Source organism: Xiphophorus maculatus, chromosome 5 (assembly GCF_002775205.1).
Source record: "Xiphophorus maculatus strain JP 163 A chromosome 5, X_maculatus-5.0-male, whole genome shotgun sequence".
In the NCBI taxonomy this organism is placed as follows: Eukaryota; Metazoa; Chordata; class Actinopteri; order Cyprinodontiformes; family Poeciliidae; genus Xiphophorus; species Xiphophorus maculatus.
The window spans coordinates 14,978,228-15,002,904 of NC_036447.1; the positions used below are offsets into that span (position 1 = coordinate 14,978,228).

A 24,677-nucleotide genomic window follows, 5' to 3' on the forward strand; every position below is an offset into this window, starting at 1 on the left:
AGCTTTAAAAAAACAACATTTTAACCCACCATAATTTTGTATTTGATAGCTATTAACATTATCTATAAAATATAAGTTCCCTTGGATGTCTTACCTTTTTTCATTTCTTTTTCAAATCAATCATGAGCAAAAAAACGTAAGTTTCCAGACTAAAAACGCCTCTTTAATGTCAAAGTGAAAACGAATTCCCATAAAAAGATAATTATATAAATATTTAATGTTAAATACATTATCCTGCGCTGCCATCACACCACAGAGTCTGTGTGGACAGACAGGTCTTAAGTGGACAGGATTTAAGGTTTCTTCAACAGTGGCTTCCTCAGCTTTAACTGATGAAGAACTCTGGCATTTGTTCCATCTCCATCTCAACTGCTGAAGCTTGTAACTCTTTGCCTTCAGTGGATCATTGGTGTCCAATAGGCACTGTACATCAGACCCTAGGTTTGTTTGGTCTGCTGTAACTAACTTTCAATGCATTTGTAGCATCCGTCACTCTCTACAAGCACCATGATGCTGCTATCCTCGAGAGCTGAAGGCTGCAACACAGCCCTGCTCAAAAACACCTGAATCAAATAGCTGAATTTAATCCTCAGCATGTTGTCACGTTCTGGAGAAGTCGGTAATGAGCTGATTATTTGGTTCAGGTGTGCAAGATAAGGGATGAATCTACAAACATGCAGGACAGAATTGGCGATTCCTCCTTTAGAGATTTTATATATTGCCCTTACCGCTTTTCTTACTCTGCGTGGTGCAAACAGGCATAGACCTCCATCCAGCCTCGTTTGCCGTGGTTCAGGTTTTCAGAATTTTCTGACTGTAATAAAAAAAATTATCAAATCCCTTTATCTTTTTGGTCTTCTGTGACTAATGAAAGAAATATACTGTACATCTGCCTTATTTGAATGGCTTGCTTTCATAACCAACAAATTTTGAAAAGTTGCTCAGAAAAATGGCCGTCTGTATCAATGCATGTTTGCTTGTCTTTCTTACTTTGAAAACTCCATAACAGAAACAGGTTTTGGTCTCAAATTGGCAGAGACGTTGCTAAATGTGCCACAAGTGATTTAGCTAAACCCTACACAAACTAAAGGTTGGATATCTCTTGATTTTTCAGATTACAAATATGCTTATGCAGGAAAGTCATTCTATTCCAATGTGTAGCTTGTTGTAGCTGGTCAGAACCGAGTCTGAGCCTACCAGAGGTAAGATACTGATTGCAGACAACTTCAACAAAAAAGATGATCCCATTAACTCTTAAACCAAGTCGTTCTGTCCATGGAGGTTGTTACTGAATCTTTCGTACTGGGAAGCACGAACAGACAGAGTCGTTGTGCATGGTGTTTTGAAATTATACACACACACAACACAGGGGGAAAATAATATGAGAACTTTTTTTTCTTTTTCAAGTGGACAGCCAGTAAAATTGATGATGAAATACATCTTACAATGTTACAAAATGAAACTGTGGCATCTCCCTTTTAGCTGGTAGCACTGTGTGGAAGAAATCATTGATTAAAAAACTCCTGCACAGCTTATAACAGAGATGTTTAGAACACCACTAAGACACTAATGTTTTATTTCTTTCATTATGTGCAAGGTACAAGTTCATGGCAGAAATTACAACAGAAACACCGCATGTGCGTATCAATGATGAGATAGTCGGGGTTCACAGATACTGCAGGGCATGTCCAGCTCCAGAATCATCTCGTTTGTGAGGTGGATGGGTTAAAAGTCGGGTGTCTTAGAGCGCAATTTACAACAGTTTTCTCTTCTCAAACTCCTGCAAAGACAGACAACAAAGGGAAAGAAGACACAGAGCGTCAAACTAAGTGAGACAGAAAGACATGAATGATTTATTCATGTGGAATTCATACAGACTTGTTTTGATCCTGTGCATCAGATATGCTGTTGGGGGGAGAGTGTTGAGTAGTTCTGAAGTCTCTTTTTTTCATTCCTTGAGAGTCTACATTGCTCAGCACATACATGTGGGAAAACTCGAGCACTTTAACAGCTCACTTGTTGGTTGTCAACATTAAAAAACAGATTGCTTCCTGTGATCGATGGGAGTGGTACATCTGTGAAAATCTGATTTATGTGAGGTTATGCTAGCTGTGTTTATCTGTGCAGTCCAACCATGTGACTATAAATGAGAAGGCATTATGTTAGCCATTAAAAAGGATGTTGCTATTTACATATTCAATTTGCAGAGTATCACACAAATCGCAGGATGATAGAATACGTCGTTCCCAGAGAATTTTCCATTCCGAGGGGGAGAGTAACTTAATGCAAATGTCATTTATCAGGTCTAGAGAACACACAAGCACTCGAGCACAAACCATTCCTCTGTGGCTTGTGAATGCATGAAGTTATACTGCCACCCTGAGGCAGGAATATAAAAACATGAAAAATCCAAAATGGTTAAGATGCCGCCTCGCAATCTAAATCTGTCTGCAAAGATGGGCAAATTAAATTTGGATACATTTCTTAGAAACTGGAGTGTTTTTTGCCATCTGCTGTATTTTTCCTTAAAATGAAGACTATAAAAGAACTGAAGAAGGTTTAGAGGCAAATATGTAAATTAAGGCAAACAAAGAAAAGTAATGGAAGGTAAAAACTGACAAAAGTGAATTCCAAAAATTGTGCTTCTGACAAGCAGAAGACACTAACTCCAAGGTCACAAAACAAATAGATGCTCCAGGGAAAGATTGCATAGCTCTTCCCTAAGAACAGGGGAAGAAAACACTTTTGCTTGAGCCTGCCGTTTGACAAGTCAAGAGCAAGGGGAGGAGTAAAATGAGAAAAGTAGAGGTTGTCAGTCAAAGGCGACAAGTGAAAATACCCCTGGTCCGAAAGTAGGGAAAAGCAAACGGAAATGTGACATGAAAGAAAAGCAAGACATTTACAAGCGAGCAACGACAACAGCTTTGACGCCTTGGCCCCAGATATATGAGGCCGACAGGCACAGTAAACAACGTCAGTAAACTCTGCTTCAACTGTTGAATTTATAAGAGCAACAAAATCTAAAGGCTACGGTTTGTCTGCACCTATTAGGTTTGAATTATAAAGGGTTTTGTGCAAAAGCAACACAAAGTAGCGGATAACTGTGAAAAGAATAAATGGCTTAGAAAAAAACTATTTGCACCAATAAAAATCCTACGGGTTATATATATTTGTATTCAGTTTCTTTTTTCTGATGTTATTAAATAAAGTCCACTGCAACCAAATGCATTCAGAAATCACCTAGCAGTAAATAGAGTCCACAAGTATTAGTAATAATCCAATTGCTCTGTGAATGTCTCAGAGGTTTGGTAAGAGATTCAAATATATATTCTAAGGAAAACTAACACTGAAAGCCAACATCAACATTCCATCCCAGTTAGAACATAGATGTGAAAGTATCATGCCGCGTGAAGCTTTCTGCAGGTGGGTGGATCCAAACAAAACAGATTTAAGATGACAAAAACCAAACGCCTCATATCAAGTGTTTAGCACATAGAGGCCTGATAATTTGGGCTCATTTTAACAACCACGTGGCTACATTCTGAATTATACTATATGATATTATAATATGCTAAACTAAACTTTGTTGTATGCTATACTATTCTATGCTGTGTTGTGCTATACTATGTTGTACTATACTACGCTATGCCACCCTATGCTATGCTATATTAAGCTATGCTATATTAAGCAGTACCATGCTGTGCTGCCCTATGGTATACTATGCTATGTTATACTATTCTATGCTATATTATACTATGCAATATTACGCAATACTATGCTAAACAATCTTATGTTATGCTATGCTATACAATTTTATGCTGTGCTACACCATATTATACTATACACATAAGCTTGAGGCCATCTGGCAGTCAAAAACCCATATTACAAAAATCAAGTTAATTTAATAGATAATTCTTTTAAACAAAGTTTTATGTGTTTCCATGCTTCAAACAGAATTTTGTGAACGCAAAGGATTTTGGCGTAAATTATAGACACATTACTGATCAAATGCTTTTGTTTTTATTTAGCAGAACTGCTAAAATGTTATTTTCATCAATCTCGCACATGTACGTTCTCTCCAATGTATTTAAAGCTAGTTATCAATGCAACGAGATAAAATAAAAATCAGTGGTATTAATATAGCTATAAATATATAAAAGCCACAAATATTTAAATTTCAAGATGAATATTTTATAAAATGAGTCTCTTTGATCTATACAGACCAAAAGAAAAGAGATTGAGGGAGAGAAGTCATCATATTCAGTGAAACTGAAAATTCAGCAAATCGTAATGAAAAGAACAAGAAAGAAATATGTTCATAATGTGACCATGTTGTACTGCAATCACAGGTAGCTACAACCAATCCAAGCACCAACACTGGAGACAATTATAACACTAATGACTGAAAAAAAGAGCGCTGTGTAAAAAAAAAAAAAAGACTCAAAGTGTTTACTAGAATAACAAAATCTCAATTACCATAACACATTAAGACTTAAGTGGCCTGTGAAGGTATTAGAAAATTGAACTGTTAGAACAAGCTTAATTAAAAATGATTGTCCAGGTGAAAACAACATCACATTGAGTATGCCTACTTTGCTTCAGCCTTGAGGGAAGAAAAAAAAGCTCGCAAAGATCCCTCTTAGTTTGAAGGGTAAACAGCTGCTTATACAGCATCTAAATTGGATAAAACTTTCTTAGACCATGAAGGTTTTTCCAGATAAGATGAACCAATTCCCTTCTGATCATCTAGTTCATATCTTCCAATTTCTACTTTTATGTTCAAAACAAGCATTTGCTTTGCATGTCCCAGTGGCCACAGCGCTGTGGTCCAAGGCTGAAAAGCATCTTTAATAAACTTAGCACCGCCAGTTCACAGCAATTTACTCGATTTCTGTTTACAGTTACATATTCTCCCATCTAAGGCTCAGTTTTGTCAGTCTTCTGACAATACGGAGTCTTTTTCAACATTTAAGGATGCATTTATGCAAACCTGACAACAAACTGTGTTGAGCAGTGGTTTTATTTGATGCAAGGAGCCCCATTAGTGCTTGACACCTTTTCAAGACAAATTAAGAAGACGGTCAAGACAGAGACAAGGAGGCCCCGTTAATTATTTTTCCAGCTGATTAAATGTGATGACACATTATTCTTGTTTTGCATAATGATTTTTTTTTTAATCACTCCCAGCAAAGTCCATCAGGGTCAGTGGATGCAGATGTTTACTCCGGCAGCTGAGCAGCTGTTATTGGGGTCACCACAGTTTCAGGCCACACTCGAAGCATTGTGTGAGCTTGCTTCTTTTTATGCGTTATTACTTCGATTACAGCGGTCAATGAGATAAAGAGAGATGTATGAATGCAACGTGTGGGAAAAATGAGCATCCACGCCGCACGTTTTTCATCATTACACGCAATGATTATGAATTAAACTGTGGCAAAAAATGTCATGTAAATCTATATCTGTGTGCAGTAGTGCCAGCAGTGGTAATGAAAGTATAGGATGATAAATGGGTGTAATACATGCTTTCACTTTTTATACATCTTGTTAACTGTGCCTCCCTTGGGATAAACCTAAATAAAGAGGTGGTAGCGTCAGTTCAGTTCCACACATGTTTATTAATTTTTGCCCCTCTTTTCAGCAGTTCTTTGTTTTTAGGACATTAAAAATTAAACCTCAACACTCCTAGAAAAACCGATTAAATTATGAAAAAAAAAATCTCCTCACATGTGTAACAGTGCTTAATTTAAAGCTAACACTAAGTGACCAACACTCCAGCATACTTAAATGTAAAACTGGAACGGCAGATGTAATAGTGTGGCTATCAACTTGGTTCCAACTCAATCATTCTTTAGAAAATGGTTCATGCATCATTCTAACCCATGAACATGGCTTAATCCAAACCAATTCATTGAGGCTCTGACTGTGAGTTTTGGGTTGCTCTGAAAGGGGAACCTTTGCCCCAGTCTCAAGTTTTCTGCAGCCTCTAACAGGCTTTCTTCCATGAAGGTCTGTATTTAGCTCCATCCATCTTTCCTTCAACTTTGTCAGGCTTCCCTGACCCTGCTCAACAAAATCCTCCTTCCAGGATAATGCTGGCAGCTTCTAGTGTCACCATAGGGGCAGAGGGTTCTGGAGAGTACAATGTTAGTTTTCTGTCAGGCAATGTTTAGTATGTGGACCCAAAAGTTCAATTTCAGTTTTCTCTGACCAAACCATCTTCTACATTTTTGTTGGGTCAGATTTGATAGTTTCCCAGTTGTACATCAGCAAAATTCACAGAACAGCTGCATATGTATGTAAGCTTACCTTGAGATACGTTTACATACAGTGTACTAATTCCTAACTGGATTACTTCTAGAAGCTACTGGTTACACTGGATTTCTCCATATCACAATTAGTTGCAGCAGTGTTTATTCAAAAAACAGAAATATGTCTGCAAGACACTGTTATTGGCTCACTTGTTCAACTGAAATGTGATCTGTGCATTTATTTAGTTTTTTTGTATTGTAAATGTCTGAAAAAGTTAAATTAACACAGCACAGATGTGGCTGTTTGGTTATATGCTGTCCCCATCTATTTGAATATTTATTATTATTAATGGATTTATTATCAATTTATTAGGGAAGCATTTTCCACCATTTGAATGTGATACACCTACCTCAACAAAAAAAAAAAACAATACAGGAAAACAGACTGACGACAGGTGCAGAGCAGCAAAAACAAGGGAAGCATTTCAGTTCAACAGATCTCAAATTATGTTATCATTTTGGGCATTTGCAAAATGCCACTCCGAGACTGAGCATTTTAAAATTGCTTTTACGTAATAATGAAAAGTCAGACCATTGGCATGATGACAATATGCAGGTTTGCAGTAAATTACATGTACACTTCCCAAAATAAAAATAAGCTTGACTCCAACTGTCTGTCTTAGCTTTTTTATCCACTGTATAAGCAGTAGGTGATGTTTCAATTTCAAAAAATCCCTGAGGCTAAATCTGTGCTTTGATGCAATAGTTAATTAATTTTTTTTTTCTAAAGGTTTTTCTGGCACTAGTGGCCTTTATCTGCAATAGATTAGACAGGAAATGGGCAGAGAGAGAGAAGGGCGGTGGACAGGCAGCAAATGTCCCAGGGTTGGGAATCGAACCTTGGATGGCTGCGTTGAGAATTAATAGCCTCCCTATAAGGAGCATCCACTCCACCTCTACACCACACACCACCCCAGCACTCTTTAATTTATAGTAGTGGTGTGTACTATTATCACTGTGTCTTACCAGGACACCAATAGCTGTCACACAACATGCTTATACCTACGTTACATGCTATGATTCAAGAATCAAGAAAACAAAAAACATTTAGTAAACAGACCAAAAATGCAGAAAGTCTGGGGAAATATTAAATTAATAAAAAGCAAATATGCAAAAGCGAAAGAACCACAACAGCGACAAGTCAACATCAAACAAACTGTAGATGGATCCTTCTCTGACTGGAGCTGCACTTTCCACAGACAATATGAGATTGACAAGCAGATCCGTCTTCCTGAATCATCATGCACAAACCGGGATAGAAAAATGCAAAATGAAGCGGAGCAAACAACAAGCACACAACAGATGGAACAGTCTAGGCTGTTAAGTCTATGCCTGGATTTGCAACATGCTTCGAGGGAAGTTTAAACTCCGCTTGATAAATACGGATGCGTTGTTGTAAAAGAAATCATGAACCAGTGAATCAAGTTAGAGGAAGTAGCTTTAATAAGGAGCTCTTCATTTTTCAAAGTGTTTTAGTGTAAATGTTGGATGTCATCAAAGAATGTTGCACAGAATTAGGCCAACTGTGGGGATTTAGCTTAATAACCAATCGACATTACGTACCTCTCATAGACCTCATCACCTGGTAACAATATAAAACAGCTGTTTAATTACATATGCAAATGCATGAGGGCCTTACACAAGACTGCAGCTTTTCTTGCAGGTACAAGCAGGGCAGTCTTCCAGATAAACAGATTTGGGCGTAAAGGTTTATCCAAAGACTTCATTTGCTATTGATTATTTTTAAAAGTACTGTATTATTAAATTTGCAGATTATTTTTTAAATTAACCAATTAGTAAAATGAATAATTGGATTGCAAAAGATGCTCAAGAGGAGATTTTTCTTTTCACAGAATTAGTACCAGGTGAAGCTGAAACTGGCATTTTTGTTAACCTTAAATGCAAAATGAATATGATTATTTGTACAGTTTAGGCTTAATTACTGCTCTGAGCATGTTGTTCATTCTAACGATTTATTAATTACTAAATCAGTTGATGATCATTTCAATAACTGATTCATCACAATTAATAAATTTACACAGTAAGGTTATGTAAACTGAGAGAGTATGTCAACCTAAACACTAATTCAGTTTCCACCATTATTGGCGTGGTGGTTTAGTGAAGTCTCACCTTGAACATTGTGCTCCCCAGCTGAGCAGGGGACATGCTGACCACAACTCCAGCAGACTGGAGAGCTGCGATCTTCTCTTTGGCTCCGCCCTTCCCGCCAGCAATGATGGCACCAGCGTGGCCCATCCTGCGGCCTGGAGGAGCCGTCAGCCCAGCGATGAACGACACCACAGGCTTGGCATTATCTCCCTGGACGATGGAGAGTGCAGGGAGAAAAACAAAGCAAAATGAATTGAGCTTAAAATTTAAAAAATGAACCAAAAATTAAAAAAAATAAAGAGAGAAACACCTGAGGAAAAATTGATATTTGTTTTGCAAAACAGCAGTAGCAGCACCATCTGTACAAAAATGGAAGGAATTAGTTTTCTGCACTTGCATTTCATTCATTCATTAGACACAATGCACCTCATGGCCTCCCATTAGAGAGCTCCATGATAACACGCAAGTCTAACCAGTCATCTCTGTCTGAGACAGCATTATTAAAACAAAGGGTCAATCAAGCCATTTAATTGCATGGGCGGCAGTGTGACCAGATAGGGGCTCAGGCTCCTGCCATTTCATATCATCTCATTTCTGAATTGGTAATTAGTCATGCAGCCAGTGATTAGCTCAGCGCTTGTCTATGCTACTTGTTCATTGATGGATGCTACATTCAACAGTTAAGATCATTTCCAAGGTGAAGAGAGCTAATATTTCATCTTCGGTCATAACATCATAACCAGAAAGAGGGACAGAGGCTGTGCGTGTGTGAAGCAGCTAATATTTCATACTTAGGGATAACAACATAATTGCTGGGGACGGCTGCGTGCGTGTGTTCAGGCTGACGCTCATCTGGCAGACAGCATCCAGAGAGCGAATGTGGCATGTTTAACAGCCAAAGCAACACAGCGAGGTCCTTCAAAGACACGCACTCCTGCAAGCATTTCAGCACCAGATTTAAAGATGACACTGGCAGGAACGAGATGGCACCTCTTAATACGCATACGCTCAAGACGACGTTTGATAATTGAGACTAGCAGGGCATATATCAACCAAGGGAACGTCAAGGGCCCTGGATGAAAAAGCATCACTAACTAGATGCGTTAAGTCTTTGCAGAGTTACCCAGGAAACGCAGAGAGGGAGGGAATATCACTATAAAGAGCTCTGAATATGTTACAAGCATCTCTTCTAACCAATGAAAGATCATAAGCAAAAAAAAAACCAAATTAGCAGAAAACAGTCTACTCAGAATTCAAAGCACGTTCTGAATACACAAACCGCCCTCATGTGAATCCAGCCTTAAATCTACCTCAAGCAAAACAGGTTTAATTACTCTATTAATTCCTGCCTCTCTTGGCACTAAGTAACAATTCAAAGAGGGAGGGGGGCTGTGCTATTCGCTCCAGCCGTCTTCTGTCGTTCACTGTTAGCAGCACAGATTTATTACATTCATTAAGGGACCAATAGGGGAGTTTCACAGTTTCTGTTTGCCAACATGACAGGGGAAGTGCTTTGCACCATAAACACAAACTAAAGTCGAACTCAGACTATTTTAGGCTCCTATAAACATGACAGGCTGGTAGGAGTAGCTGGAATGTGCTTACATATAACACAGCTTTAAAAACTCATGCACCAGAAGACAAGCTCATTTTATTATCAGTCATTTCCGTACAAACTTGAATGATGTATTGAACATTAATACCGTAGATATATTATGTTAGCTTGAATGCTAAATTTTCAAATCTACTTACAAAGATGGAAAACTGTACAATAATGAAAGTATACAGTTATGAAAAAAAAAGAAGACATCCTATTAAACACTCAGTGCTTTCAAAATCAACATTTACATGTCGATATATAAGCTTTGATGTATTTATCTCTGAAAAAGAACATATTTTTTAAATTTAGGTACAGACAAAAAATAAACCTAGTTTTATTTATTAAACCAATTCTAGTCTATGCGCCATCTTTCCAGCACCACTTTCATTTTTAGAATCCTAGTTTTCTATGGTGCAGCTCTATCAGTTAGATTTTGCGATTTTAAAAAGTGCAGGTAGATCATTTATTTGCTAACACAGAGCTTCTGTGATGGGCCTGGATTACAGCAGCTACTCTGCCTGAAACTCTAATTCAAATAGCCTCAAATGAAGAAAAACTCAGTTTAATTCAAAGTGAAAACACTGTGTCCTGACATCTTTGTACAACTCCCCCTGACTATTAAAAACAGGTCTAAGAGCACCATTTTATGAACAATTTCCTACACAAATGACTTTCAAAGGGGAATCTGCAGCTTACTCCCACACTCTGCTGGGCTTTTCATGCTTGTGTTTCATTTGAACTGCCCCTCACTGTCAACACTCAGTGTGATTGGGTGGGGGGATTGTTTGTACTTTATTTGTTCAGTCAGAGTAGTTATTCTCCTGAGACGCCAGCGGCAGATTTGCATGCATTAGAGCAGCAGAGGGCAAATCAAATCCATTCCTCAGCTCAAGAGCACCGAGCACCCATATACAGAAACAAACAGAGCAAAATTAACACAGTAAAAGTAATCCACGGGACAAGAGTTCAGCCCTGGAGAAGTTGTAAATGTCAGCAGCTTCGTCACATCACCCAATCATCACCTCCCTCACAAGTGAACATCAGAAAAGCTTCACAATTCATCACTGCGGCCGATTTCTAAAACATGACCTGTGAGTCACACCTTCATCTCATCTGTCACTTTCTACCTTCATCACATAAATAACAGAAATATATGGGAGAAGGCTTGAGGCTGTGATCAAAGATACAAAGGTAATACTTCAACATATTCTTAGTGTGTGATGGTTGCCTTTCTTCACAAGAACTGGAAGATTTGGGGAATGTTTTTTATGTTTTTTTAGTAAATCTTTTGCTGATTTTCAAAAAATCATGAGCAAAGTTTAAAAAGCACGCACACACACGAGCATGTGTAAATAAGGAGTGTTAGTATGTTATTTGCTTACAGTATTGTGCTGCTTCAGATACTCGGCAGCATTCTCCTCAGCATTTCCTCCGATCTCTCCGATGAGGATAATCCCCTCTGTTTTGGGATCTTCCAGGAACACTTCCAGACAATCTATGAAGTTTGTGCCATTAAATGGATCACCACCAATACCTTTCAGGAGAAGAAAACAAACACTTATGCATCCAAGAATATCAAAAGATAAATTAGATAAGTGCAATCATAAATAAGCACATAAAAGCCTGCTTTACCTTAACAAGGCCTGAGAAAAGGCACTGAAATAAAACAGGGAAGGGCAAAACTGTGGATTTTTAATATTAGCTGTTAACAACAGTCAATTTATCTTTGTTTCAGATTGGGGGAGGATTACTTGGAATATTACTTCCAGCAAAAAATATATATTTTAATTTTATTCTTCTTATTTCAGCTCTTAAAAAGAAACATGAGCTTCAAAGATGGAAGCCTGGCTTCATACTTACTGCCCCGAGTAGGAAACTCACAGCTGATTTATCAGAACTTTCCATGGTGAATACAGCTCTAAGTCAGCATTGACGACAAGAGAACTGCACTAACTTAGAGCAGCTATAAAAATAGCTTGTGGAGCTGCTGGGTAGAGCAGCTACCTTGTCCTTTCTAAGAATTAGAAATAGAGATCTGGAGAGATGTTTGTTTATTTTTCTGTTTCACTTCAGTTGTTAATAACAACCTTATTTTTCTTAGAACGGCACCTTGAGGATGCTTTTATATTAGCAGCAGAGCTTACAAAGCGTGCGTAAACCACATTTTCTAAGAAATGTGAGAAAACCTACACAAAACAACAATGTAGGGTTAAAGATGCTTTATGATATTTATTATTGAATAATCTTTTTTTTCCAAACTAAAATAATGAATAATGAAAGATTTTAATATGGACCTGTTCCCATAATGTGGACCTGTTCCCATAATGCATTATTAACAAATCAAGATTTCCATGGTGACAAAACAAGGTGTAAAAAGGAGTCAGTCTGTTCCATGTTTGTCTGCCAGCATGAGCAGCTCAGGGCCAGTTTCCTTTTAAATTTCCCTTATTGCTTATTTATTTTCTTCCTGTTTTGTTTTGACAAAATAAAAACCTACAAAGAAAAAAGTCCATTTCTAGTTGCTTTTGTCATTTGTGAACAAATAGAAACTATAAATAAGCAATAAAAATAATAAAAAACAAAAGGCAATTTTCCACCAGTCTGCAAAATAAGAAAACAAAAATAAAACAGAAGATAATCATCTATAGGAATAATAAACATCAATTTATTCAAAGACACCACTTTTTAAAAAATATTCAGTATCTTACAATATTGGCTGAAGTCAAATAGTCTAATAATTGGGATAAAGTGACATCAGCTCTCCACTAATGAAGGAACTGAACATTTGGCCAGTAAAATGATAAAATGTTTATTTTTAAAGATAACTCAGTATATTTTACTTCACCAAAGTGTACTGTATACTTAACAGTTTAATTAAAAAATTGCAGTAAACAACAAAAACAGAAAATAACATGAGAAATAAATTAAATTTAAAACAATACTACATGTTTTGCTTTTCTTCCCTGTAACAATTAATTAATTAAATTGTACCTATGTTTTTTAAGTGTTTTTGAGACATGAGGATTCTGAAGGGGAGCAACACAACTCTTTGGTGTGAAGTTGCTACTGACTGAAGAAGACTGAAAGTTAGCTATTTTCAGTATCAGTGTAGTATTAAAAGTGTAACTATAACCCCTCTGTGACACATGTAGAAAACTTTCACCCAACTTAACAACTTTATCACTTTATTTATTAACTTTTTTTTAAAGTGACAAGTGACAAATCTAGCGATTCTTTTATGGGAACATTTAATTGCAGTAGCCACCAAGGAGGGCAGCACTAAGATGGTTTTTGGCAAGGCGCTGCAGAGTCAATCAAATTTACAAGAAAATGTCAAAATTTGCACAAAAACATGAAGGTAACACCCTTAAAAGTCAATGTAGACAGTTTATGTGCAAAAAAAGTTGATTTGGGATTTAACTACTCTATAAATGAGGACAGAGGAAACAGATGCAAAGAAACTATTTAAAAGGAAACCGTGTTTTTAATGACATGTCCAGACATCTCTGAATCTGTGACATATTTAGATAAAAGGAAGGATGAGCAAAGTTAAGTTTTCATTTTATTCTTCTGAACTTTCATCCTCTATCTAAAGTGGAGCTTGGTCTGCTGGGTCTGTGAGCAACTACTGTGAGAAAAAAGTGTTTATATCCAAAATTGTAAAAATGTTGTGATTAAAATTAATTACAAAATTAATTATATGACCAGAAAAGAAGATGAGAGTGATATTAAGTTTTGCACTGACTATAATTTGCAGCCCAAAGGACAGTCAAAAGATTTGAAACAGTCTCAACAGCCCCATAGTCTTAATGAACTTTATAATATCTAACACTGTTGCAGCACTGATTTCATAAAGTCTGACTGGAGGGAAACTCAATAATTAAACTGTTTAAATAATGATGGAAGCCAGATGGATTTTACTAAATATGTCCAAGATGCTCCATAATGCAATTTTTCCAGAGGAAAAGATGTTGGATCAATAAAAACTCATTTTTGTTGTTATGATGAAAAGAGCTGCATCAAACTTTGCATCCAGATGTAATTTGGGCATGAACATCTGCATGATGCTGCATGGCAGATTATGTGGCATGCCTTCCTGAGCATTGTGCAAATATTACGTGCTTGTTTACATCTAAACTCACAAAATCTAAAGGGATTATTGTGAACTACAGAAAAAAAACACAGAAAAAAAACACAAAAAAAAGAATCATATTTACAACATCCTGAGTGACTGACAGCACATGCCTCTGGTTTTCAAAAGTATGTTACCATTAACGAGTCTGTGAATATTGTTTGTGCCCTAATTGCTTGATTTGTGATTACGCTTTTCGATGTGACGTCGGCTAAGAAATAGGGTTCTACTGCAGACTGCAGCATTGAAAATTCCCTCTGATAACAACATGAGCAAGCAGTCTGTTAGTTGATGTTTTCAAATATCTGTATACAGAAAGGTCAACTGATTTAACACCTGAGCAGATGTTTATTAGCCTGGTCATGGTTCAGTTTCTGTCAGAATTGAAAATCTTTTGATATTATAGGATTTAACTAAAATCTTTACAATAAAAAAACAAAGGAACGAGAACTTTCAAATGGTATTGTGTTAAATATGGAACATTAGCTCCATATTAAACAAGAACTACTGTGACCTATAAAAAGCGCTATTTAAAGTCAATTTAAGTACTTTATTCTAATAATTAAAAACACAAAACAGTGATCACGCATGGTTTGTTTGTTACATAATTGCAATTTTGTAAAAACATTTGTGAAATTATGTATCTTTGGGTCACAAAAAATTAGCTCACAGGTTTTAATATAAATTAGTGAAGAATTTCAGGCTTTAGATTATTTAATCTAAAGGCTTAGATTAAATAATCTAAGCCTTATTATTGTAATGATTGTAATGTAATCATTACAATCATTACAATCAAAACTGTGTTCCTTGAACATTAAGAGGGATTTAAGTGTTCAATTTGGGGCTAAAAGAAGTTGGCAAGAGCATTTTAAATGAACAAAAAAAATCAATGCCTTTGGTACAATGATATGAAAGATATGAACATGTGTTCCTCCTATCCCTTTTAGTTTCAAAGAAAATCATTAATGCCCCACTTCAAACACCAGTCAAATTTGTTGGTTCTCTATCCATTTTTTCTTGAGTAATTTTTTAGGATTTTAGATATTTTAGAAGTTATTTCATAACTCTAGAGAAATACAGAGAGCTCTAATAAAAATGTTTATAGAGTTCCACTTTCACCTCACCTTGATGCCATACAGAAAACTTAAGTCCAAGCTACAGATCTGAATGCTAACTGGTAATAAAATTAGGAGATGTGAGTTTAATCCATTCACATTTAATGCATGATGTCAGCAGTAACTTACCCACACAGAGGGACTGGCCCAGGCCCACTTGTGTAGTCTGATGCACGGCTTCATATGTCAAGGTACCTGATCTGGAAACGATGCCTAGAATGAGCACAAAGTTTTAGACAGAGTTTTAAAAACATTTCTCAGAATGCAATGTGTATGTTTTATTTCTATTTTAGTCTAATTTTGACTGAATTGTTTCAAGCAACAAAGTCAAAATAAACCAAATGCTTTTATTACCAGAGCTTGGTAACAGCTGCTGTTTGGTTTTTGGAAAGAAGCCAGTTGATTTTTAATAAAACCAACATGCTGTAAAGGTTCACCGGGTAGCAGCTGCACATGGTGCTTATCAAGCTGTCAACAGCAGGAGATCTTTCAGGGATTTTACACAGGGGTGTATAAAGAAAAATATTAGCATTGAGTGTTTTTCTTTTTTTTTCCTTCACATGCCAGCCATTTAAAGGTTGTTGCAGGAGGAGGACATGTCTGGGTCATGACCTTTTAAACTGTCCACTTCACTGACTTCCCCGTCTCGGCTCGCATTTTAACAAGAAGAAAAGGTTTCACACAGGAAAGAAAAGTTTCTCTACTAAGGAAAAGGATATGTGAGAAATGAGGGCATTAAAAAGTGCCCTGAAGGTGCTGTTAAGTGCTTCTTTTAGCTACTAGGCTTGTTGAGTACCCATATTTATCTTGGGACCCATTCAAAGCGATCTGAATGGTACGGGAGGTAAAAAAAAAAAAAAAAAAAAAAAAAACATCTCCAAACTTCAGTGTTGGAAAACTGAAGCAAAGAGTGGCATCTTGCGGTCGCCACATCTCCATAGTATCCACCAGATTCTGTCAAAAGTCTTTTTTGTCCCACCAAAATATTTAAACATTTGGATTTTGCTAAACTCTGGTGGGACTTCAACTGGAACCAACAAACATTCCAGGATGAATATATGAAAGGGCAACTCATGCCCATCATTAGGAATAGGGTCCATCATTGGGTCTTTTAACATGAAAGGATTCAAAATACACGTGTAAATAAACGCAGAAATGATTCACCAGACATAAAATCAACCTTCTTCCATTCTCTGTCTCCAGATCTAAATTGTACAGAAAACCTAGAGGAGAGCTGAAAAGAAGAGGGCATAAGAGAAGACCCAAGGGTCTGAATAATCTAGAAAGATTGTGCATAGAGGACTGACAATGGTCCGTCTCTCAGGGAATGCTCCAACCTTTTCAAATGCAATACAAACTGAGCTGTCGAATTGGCACGAGGGGGTTGTAAGATGTATTGACAGCAGGAGTACAGATTATTGTACCTCTGCTTATTTAGTTTAAAACAAGCATTTCTTAATGAGGAAATATTTCCCACACTGCATAAATTGTTGGATTTTTTTGTTCTCAGTGTGAGATTATGCAACAAGAGTAAATAAATATTTAGTTTAGTGCTTTTCACACATTTTTAGCAGGGGTGTTATTAACTGAGCCCAGTACCCTGTTAGAATAATAAAAAAAAAGATTATTTTTATGTTTAAACCAAACGTCAAAGATTCTATCAAGAACATTTTCACACCAATTAAAAAAAGGAACAAAATACATGTATGTTGCTCTCACCAATTCTTCCTTTTTTGTGAATATGTCCCGGCATAATTCCAATCTTGCACTCTCCAGGCTGTAAAAAAAGCAGAAGAAATTACCTTTTTTTTTTTTTTTTTTTTACAATAAATTCAAAATGCCAACTTGATGTCAAGCTCTCAAGTGCAAGTTTCATTTTTTTTCACAAAAAATATTTCTCTATATAGCTGGCAGTATTTTTTCTGTCTTAAAAATTACATGAAGCAAATTTTATCTCCTTAGTCGGATTTTTGCAATAAATTAAATGAATAAGTCACCAGATTTCAACTTTAGATTAAAGCCCATCTATCCACTGAATATAAAGCACCTGCCAATCCATGTGATGCAGTTTGTACTTGTATCTCTATTCTACACAACGTATACATAAAAAGGCATTGGCATCATCGAGCGTCTGTGTGTGCGCTTACATTGATGACTCCTGGGCAGTTGGGGCCTACGAGGCGGGTGGCGCTCTGACGCAGGAGCTTATGTTTGACTTTCACCATGTCCTGCTGGGGGATTCCCTCAGTGATGCACACCACCAGGGGTATCTCTGCGTCTATTGCCTCGATGATGGCGGCGGCCGCAAACGGAGGAGGTACATAAATCACAGTCGCTTCGGCTCCTGTACCCTCTTTTGCCTGAAACAATGAATGAAAGATGTTGGGAAATTCTGAGGTTATCAAACAGTGCCACCTAATGTTACATACTTGTATAAATAAGTCATCATGGGCTGGAGGCTTACTGCCCATATTAACCATGCTTTTTCGTTAAAAATATGATTAAAATATATTTTTGTTTGTTTTTCTTTTTTTTTATTTAAAAAATGACTTGCCTCCTTGACTGAGTTGAAGACTGGCAGGCCGAGGTGCGTCTTCCCGCCTTTCCCAGGAGAAACTCCTCCTACAAGGTGCGAGCCATAGTCGAGAGCCTGCTGACTGTGAAATGTTCCCTACCAGACAGGAAGAAGCAGGAATTAGTGTGCAGGTGTGAGTGATGAACTGGGATGCAGCCACTTCTAGAGCGTCCCCATTGAGATATCATTGCAGACATGTTTAGGAGAAAATATGATCCCACCCAGGATTAATCACCTGAGGAGCTGGGTACAACCAGGAGAAGATGAAGCTAGCAGAAAATTTATTTAGTGAGGAGGAATCGAAATGTCCTTCACAAATAAATAATGGTGCGATATTAGTTTAATCTCCTGGCAGAACATTTGAAAAACAAATTAAAAAAGCAGCCTGGATATTCCCCATCGGCACTGGCTGTAAAATATTTCACACCAAAGGGACTTTGTGAGAATATTTCACATGCTGTCACTATCGTAGACGCCGGAGAGGAAGAGTCACAGCAGTACTGCAACATTTGGGGAATTTTAATTCATGACACTTTAAAAGTTTATGTACAGCTCAAGGACTTCTCCTTGCGTAAAAATAAACAGATAGTAGCAATGTGAGATCATCTCCCTCAGTCTGGAAAGAAACTCAAAAAAAAGCCCATTTGTCTTTATATCTGTCACACAGACTCAGCTGAGCTTCAGGTTTTGTCGTCTTTCAATAGAATTCAATACACCCTGCTCGTGTCATCCTGACTGATGTGGATTTCCAGTTAACTTTGAGGTCTGATCTGTCAATTCTGAGTTTGACAGATTTTCTTTGTGAGGGACACAACACAAATAACAAATAATAACTACTACAGGTAGTAGTTTTGAATCCGGCTGACATATCCCTATTTATGTTTTTAAGGCATGTTCTTCACCAAAGCTCAACCTGCAGTATGTGTCAAAGCACATGCTGCAGGTTGATATATTAGACTGAAAACAGTTTGTACTCTTAGTTCAACTGCACTTAATAAATAAAGGGGAATATAGGTTTTTCAGAATATCACCTATTTATTTATTTATTAGAACACATCAGGGGGAAATTTTCTGACGCTTACCTACTGAATATAAAAAGGTAGCAATTACCTCAAATACACCTTCTCAGTCTCTTCCTCCTGATTCATCAGGAACTTGAATGTTAAAGTGCAGTCAAACCAAATGTAAGAAAATACTTTTTATGAAAATGGTTGCCTTGTATCAGAATGAGAAGTTGTCACACTGACTCAGTTCATCATCTGTTGTACTTTACTAGAAAAAACAAAAGAGAGACAAGTATCAAGCTTTTCCAAGCTTTTTTCTTTTTCTTTCTTACTTCTGTTGTATAACTTGCTGATTCCCTATTTTCTCCTAAGGACTGTGATGCAAAAAAATGTTTTTTTAAATAAAACATTAATGGCAGATTCTTTGATAGCAGCCCCAGTTTCAACAGAAAATAGAATAGAACAAGTAGCCTCCAACAAGAGATGCATCAATCCATCTGCCAGAGATTAGTGCATGTCTGGTTAAAACCTCAGATAGCTTTTAGAAATGCTTACTGAAGAGAAAAAAACACAACATATTGTAAGAAAGTCAGTCATTTTTTCTGCTGAGGAAAATATCTTTTACACCTTAAGGCTGCCGAAAAAAGTTAGATGTGATGTATGCATGAGGTGAAGGCTGTTATTGCAAACTTGGGGAATCATTACTACTTCCTGCTCAAATAATTAGCACTTTGAAAGATCATTTGAACTAAAAGTCAATTTAAAAAAATGATAAAGAGAAGCATCCAATTAGCTATATAATAGAAAAAATGTTTGGTCCATAAATTATGTGCATAGATAACTGGTGCATGCACTTGATCGAAGCTGATTTTCTGCCACACTAATCCTCAGAGGATGAAGTCAGTTAAATAGAAGCAAAGATGAAACAATGTAGGCAAAGCAGGACGAGCAGAAACTACAAGTGGAAATAAATGACCTTAATTCAAAAATGATAACCGGCCTATTATGTAGAATTGGAAGCCATGCATCAGCATTTTCACCTCCATGTGTAATAGATTCCTTCACCCTGCTAACGCTGCTGTTTTTGGCACTCATTACTATCCAAAATGTTGGGATAATAATTTTTGAAAAATTGCTTGCTTATCAAGGCAGAAGGACATGGTCATGTGCACCCAATAGCACTTGCTTCATTTGGTCTCTTCCTTTAATTACCAGGAGTGTTCACTGGAACTATATTTAACAACCCCAGATGAGAAGCTGGAGAAACAAATGTGCTAAAGGACAGAGGGCGGATATGAATCTATGGAAACCAGGTTTCTGGCTTATTGAGCACACTTTGTCAAGACTTTTATCATCCCCGCCTTGTTTAATGAGATTCTCCTCAGCTTTTCCTCTCTTACAGATTCACGTCAGGAATAAACAAACTGTCGTTTCAGATTTATTACCATCGACTTATGAATTGAAAGCGTGCTCAAGGCTTGTTGCTGGGAAGAAAAAAAGACAAGAGTAAAAAATGATTTTTTTTTTTAAAACATGACCTCATATCAATGCAAAAAAACCCTGCTCATGATTAAGGAAACACGATAAAGCCCAGATTCAATGCCCACATGATTCTAACTCTCGTTGACAGCTAAATCACAGAGTCTGTTAAAAAATTAAACAAAAACCCTCCTTCAATTTTATCTGATTTTATGCGCAACAATGGTGTTTGACACTAAATTAAACCTTTGATAGTGTGCAACATTAGACATCTTGTTTTAAAGGCAGAGCTGCTAAATAGACAACCAGCTGGTGAGTGGAAACACAAAGGAGTGAGGGAAAAATAATCATCTCCATCCACTAATTTTAAAATGCAAATATTAAAGGTTCGTGCTCCCTTGAAAAGCTGAATCTTTACTACAGAGTTGCATGTAACTAAAGTGATGTGAAACGAGAATCCAGACGAATTGTGGTTACAAACCTGCTTTCCTGTGAAACCTTGGCAGATGACCTTCGTGTTCTTGTTGATGTAGAGGTTCTTTCTGCTCCCTGTATAACAGTGTCTGACTCCACTCTGCTGCACTGTTGGATCAATACAGAAGAAAAGCAACACAGGGAGCAATCAGGTGAAAGACATCAATACACAAGCTGACATTATTCAACAAAGCTTTTCACAGCTCTGGTTGGAAAACATTCAGTTCAATAAAATAGAGTTTATCCAACATTCAGACAGTCCACGTTTTGTTTAACAATAAAATATTAAAGTTTTACTTCATTTCAAGGAGAATAATCAAACCCGAATACTCTGCAGTGTTTCAACAAAAATCACTCTTGCTTTTCTCTGAGCAACACTACCAGCTTTCTGCAGACTTAATGGCTCCCATTTTCAGAAGCTATAATCAAAACCATCTTTTTTGGGCGTGCTGTGGTGGCGCAGGGGGTTAGCACGCCCCACATTTGGAGGCCTTGGACCCGCGGACTCCCGGTCCCGACGACCTTTGCCGCGTGTCCTCCTTCAAAAAATGGCGCAGGCTCAGCTGGCTGCCTGCAGACGCAGCTCCTGTTGTGTGTGTGTTAATCTGTGTATAAAAAAATTCTTGCTGTAACTGCGAAATAATTTCCCTGCTGGGATGAATGAAGTAATTCTTCTTCTTCTTTAGTATTTAGAATTGAACATATTTACTGGGTTGCTTTTGCAGTGGAGCTGCTAACAAGTCAAAAATCTGTAGAGCATGAGTTACTGATCTTACAAAGTATGTGTGTGCATGTGTGTTTATGTAACAGGAGCTCAGTTTCACAACTGCTCCATTTAATTCTGAAGCAATGAGATGTTTTCACAACTGATGTGGGGTAGACCTAACCTCATCACTCTGCAGTCCACCAGTTCAACTGATTTAACCATTTCAATGCATATAATGTGATGCTTTAATGAATGGAGGAAGCACATGACTTGATAACATGTGTTGACTCATGAAATGAAATCAGCAAAATAAAGTTAAATCAGTTAATCATGTTAGCTACTTATAGAGCAAACCCATTTGTCGGCATGAGCTTCTGAAATGTCATTGTAACCTCTGGGAATGAGCGCTGGCCTTTGTTCCCCCCCTGCTTCCTGACATTTCATAAACTACTTTATTAAACAATATTGGAAAAAAACAAATATTTTTTTGCAGCCTAAAAGTTTTCACTCTGACCAAACCACTCTATAAACTCAATGAGCCAAAACAGAAGCTAATGGTCAGCCCCAGTGTTTACAACAGCTGGGTGGAACTAAATAGAGCAGAAAAAATATAGACTTTTAAAAATGTTTTAAATGTTATATAGTTAAGTATTTGTGATTGCAGTTGTGTGCTATACCAGCTTTTCTTAGAGATTAGGCATTAAGCAAAATATATCAATCAATCACCAAAATAGGAAGGACTCAGGTGGCTGCAAGCATAAAGTTAGATATCAATCTTTCTGTATCAATGAAGACGTTTTCAAATGTCTCAAGTTATTTTCATTATATGGTCACTATGTCATTTCTCCCACAATCAATATTTTTTCTTCTTTGCACTTGATATTTGTCCCTTTAAAAAGTGTTCTAACTCCTTGAACATTTCCATGTGATATATCATTACCACATTAAACCTTGATGCAAATCATTGGGTTTTTGTGACAAACCACATCATGACTCTGATGTGGAATAAAATTTATACTTGTTTTTTCAATTTATTATTTTCAACTTTTCAACCTGAAAAGTGTGACATGCCTTTGCATTTAGTCTTACCCCTAAATACAAAGTATAATAAATCGTCTTAAGAAGTCATAGCACACAGGTCAAAGATAACACTGCAGAGAAGTTTAAAACAAAGTTTGTTTATAATAAAGAACTAAGCTTTGAACGTCTTAATAAACACTGTTTAATCTGTTATCTTGAAAGGTAAGAAGCATTGCACAACTAGAAACCCACTAAGACACATTCATCATCCATCTAAACTGACAGGTAGAGCAACAGGAGTATTAAACAGAGAATAAGCCGCGAAGCCCATGCTGACACTGGAGGAGCTACAAAGATCCATGACTCAGCTGGGAGAATCTGTTGACAGGATAACTATCAGTAACACACAGCACAAATACGTATTTTTAATCAAAGATAAGCAAGAAGAAAGCCACAGTTAAAAGAAAGCTAAAAAAAGTCCCACTACAAAAAGTCCCACTTAATCTTCGCCACAATCCATGTAGGGGACATGGAAAATATGAGGAAGACGCTGCTCTGGTCTGATTAAAATCAAACTTTCTGACCTACTTACAAAATGCTTTGGGAAGGCCGAAAGCTCACCCTGCACATCACCCTGAACACATTAAACACAAGGCGTGAAACATGGTGAAGTTAGCATCATGCTGTGGGGATGATTGTCTTTCACAGTAACAGGAAACCTGGTCACAGTTGATGGGCATCAGGATAAAAGCCTTAAACAATGAAATGGTTTAGATAACAGGATATTCATGTGCATGGAAGACCCAGTCAGTGTCCAAGGTTAAACCCATTCAATGCCTACACCTAAATATTACAACTTTAAAAAAATTCAGATTCCATCCAATTTCATTCAACTAGGTGAAGAATGTGTGAAAGTTTGCCTAAGTGAATGTGAAGTGCTTGTAGAGATGAGGACCAAACAACGTGCACCTATACTTGTTGGCTGCAACAAATATTGACTCAGCATTGACAGAATAAAAATATACAACGCTTTCGATTTAAGCTTAAAAAAGGCTTGAAAAATGTATCATGCATAATTTTTTCTTGTACTTCACTATTAAGTCCTAATTTTGTGCGACGTTAGATAAGTGGGTTAATTTGAGGCGACAAACTGTGGAAAAACAGGTAGGGTTATAAACAGTATTTTACAAAACGTATTTCTGAAGTCTGAGTGTGTAGCCGCGTTAATTGCCTGCAGCAGAGAGCAGCAGCAGCTGCTGCAGCTCGGTGGTTGAACTTTGCTCTGTTTCCAGAGTCTCATGCAGAGCTGAACAATGTCACTGTGCAAAGTTCAAAGAGTCAATGCGAGTTTGATAATATAACTATGACTTTGACAAACACAGTGTTGTATGTTGGTAATGCTATCAAACTATATGCATCTGTTGAGCAAACCTTATGGCTAACATAAAGAGTTGCTGCAATACTGCTGTAAACAGCTAAGTATCTGGCTAAATTTGCCATTTCTACAAGAGTTGCTGGAACAAAGCAGTTACACCCCGCTGACTTTTCAGAACATGTCAGGGCAAATAGAAACAACATTGTTATAGAAGTGAATCTGGGTTTCTTAACTACAAATTGACCACTAAGCAAGTTGGCTAACTGTCAAGAGAGATTTCCCCTTATTACTTCAGCGGCTGATGTGTCTGACTTTGAGGGCTCAGTGAAAGCTAACCCAGGTGTCAGTGTAGAGTTGTCCGTAAACCTCAGAAAAACACCAGCGCACACATTCTGCGGTACTATAACTAAACTCGCAAACCTCCCAAGCGAGCAAACCCGCACTTAAATAAAATACTTACAAAGCAGCCTGGCAAACAACCTGCTATGAGACATCTTCGGTCATTCAGCAATGACACCACAGGCTAAGGACTTCGTACGTAGAATTTAGCTGACTTCAAAAGATCCAGTGAAACTTAATAGTACCAATAAGCTTGAAAATAGATTTATCTTAATCACAATAAACACAAAATTATTATTTATGAATAACCAACATTTTATTTCTTTAAAAAGTTGTTTATTGTATATCGAAATGAACACAAGCATTAATTTTGTAATTTTTCCTACAGGCAAGACAGTTCGAGTCTTTGACTCAGGGTGCACTCTGGGTATTGAAGTCCGT

At 37.1% G+C, this 24,677-nt stretch overlaps 1 protein-coding gene across 2 annotated transcripts; it reads right to left on the reverse strand.

Moving 5' to 3' along the window:
- Positions 1–1,372: 1,372 nt before the first annotated feature.
- suclg1 (succinate-CoA ligase alpha subunit) lies at positions 1,373–24,447 on the reverse strand. Of its 2 annotated transcripts, XM_005807165.3 has the most exons (10): positions 24,358–24,447; positions 20,804–20,904; positions 17,819–17,935; positions 17,412–17,624; positions 16,984–17,041; positions 15,394–15,477; positions 11,400–11,551; positions 8,439–8,627; positions 7,872–7,890; positions 1,373–1,780 (listed from the first exon to the last, which is right to left on the reverse strand). In XM_005807165.3, exons 1-10 carry the CDS (start codon positions 24,389–24,391, stop codon positions 1,773–1,775), a joined length of 975 nt encoding a protein of 324 aa, XP_005807222.1. In that variant the 5' UTR covers positions 24,392–24,447; the 3' UTR covers positions 1,373–1,772. The 2 variants fall into 2 exon arrangements, with proteins under 2 accessions (XP_005807222.1, XP_005807221.1); XM_005807164.3 differs by lacking the exon at positions 7,872–7,890.
- Between the last annotated feature and the right edge of the window lie 230 nt (positions 24,448–24,677).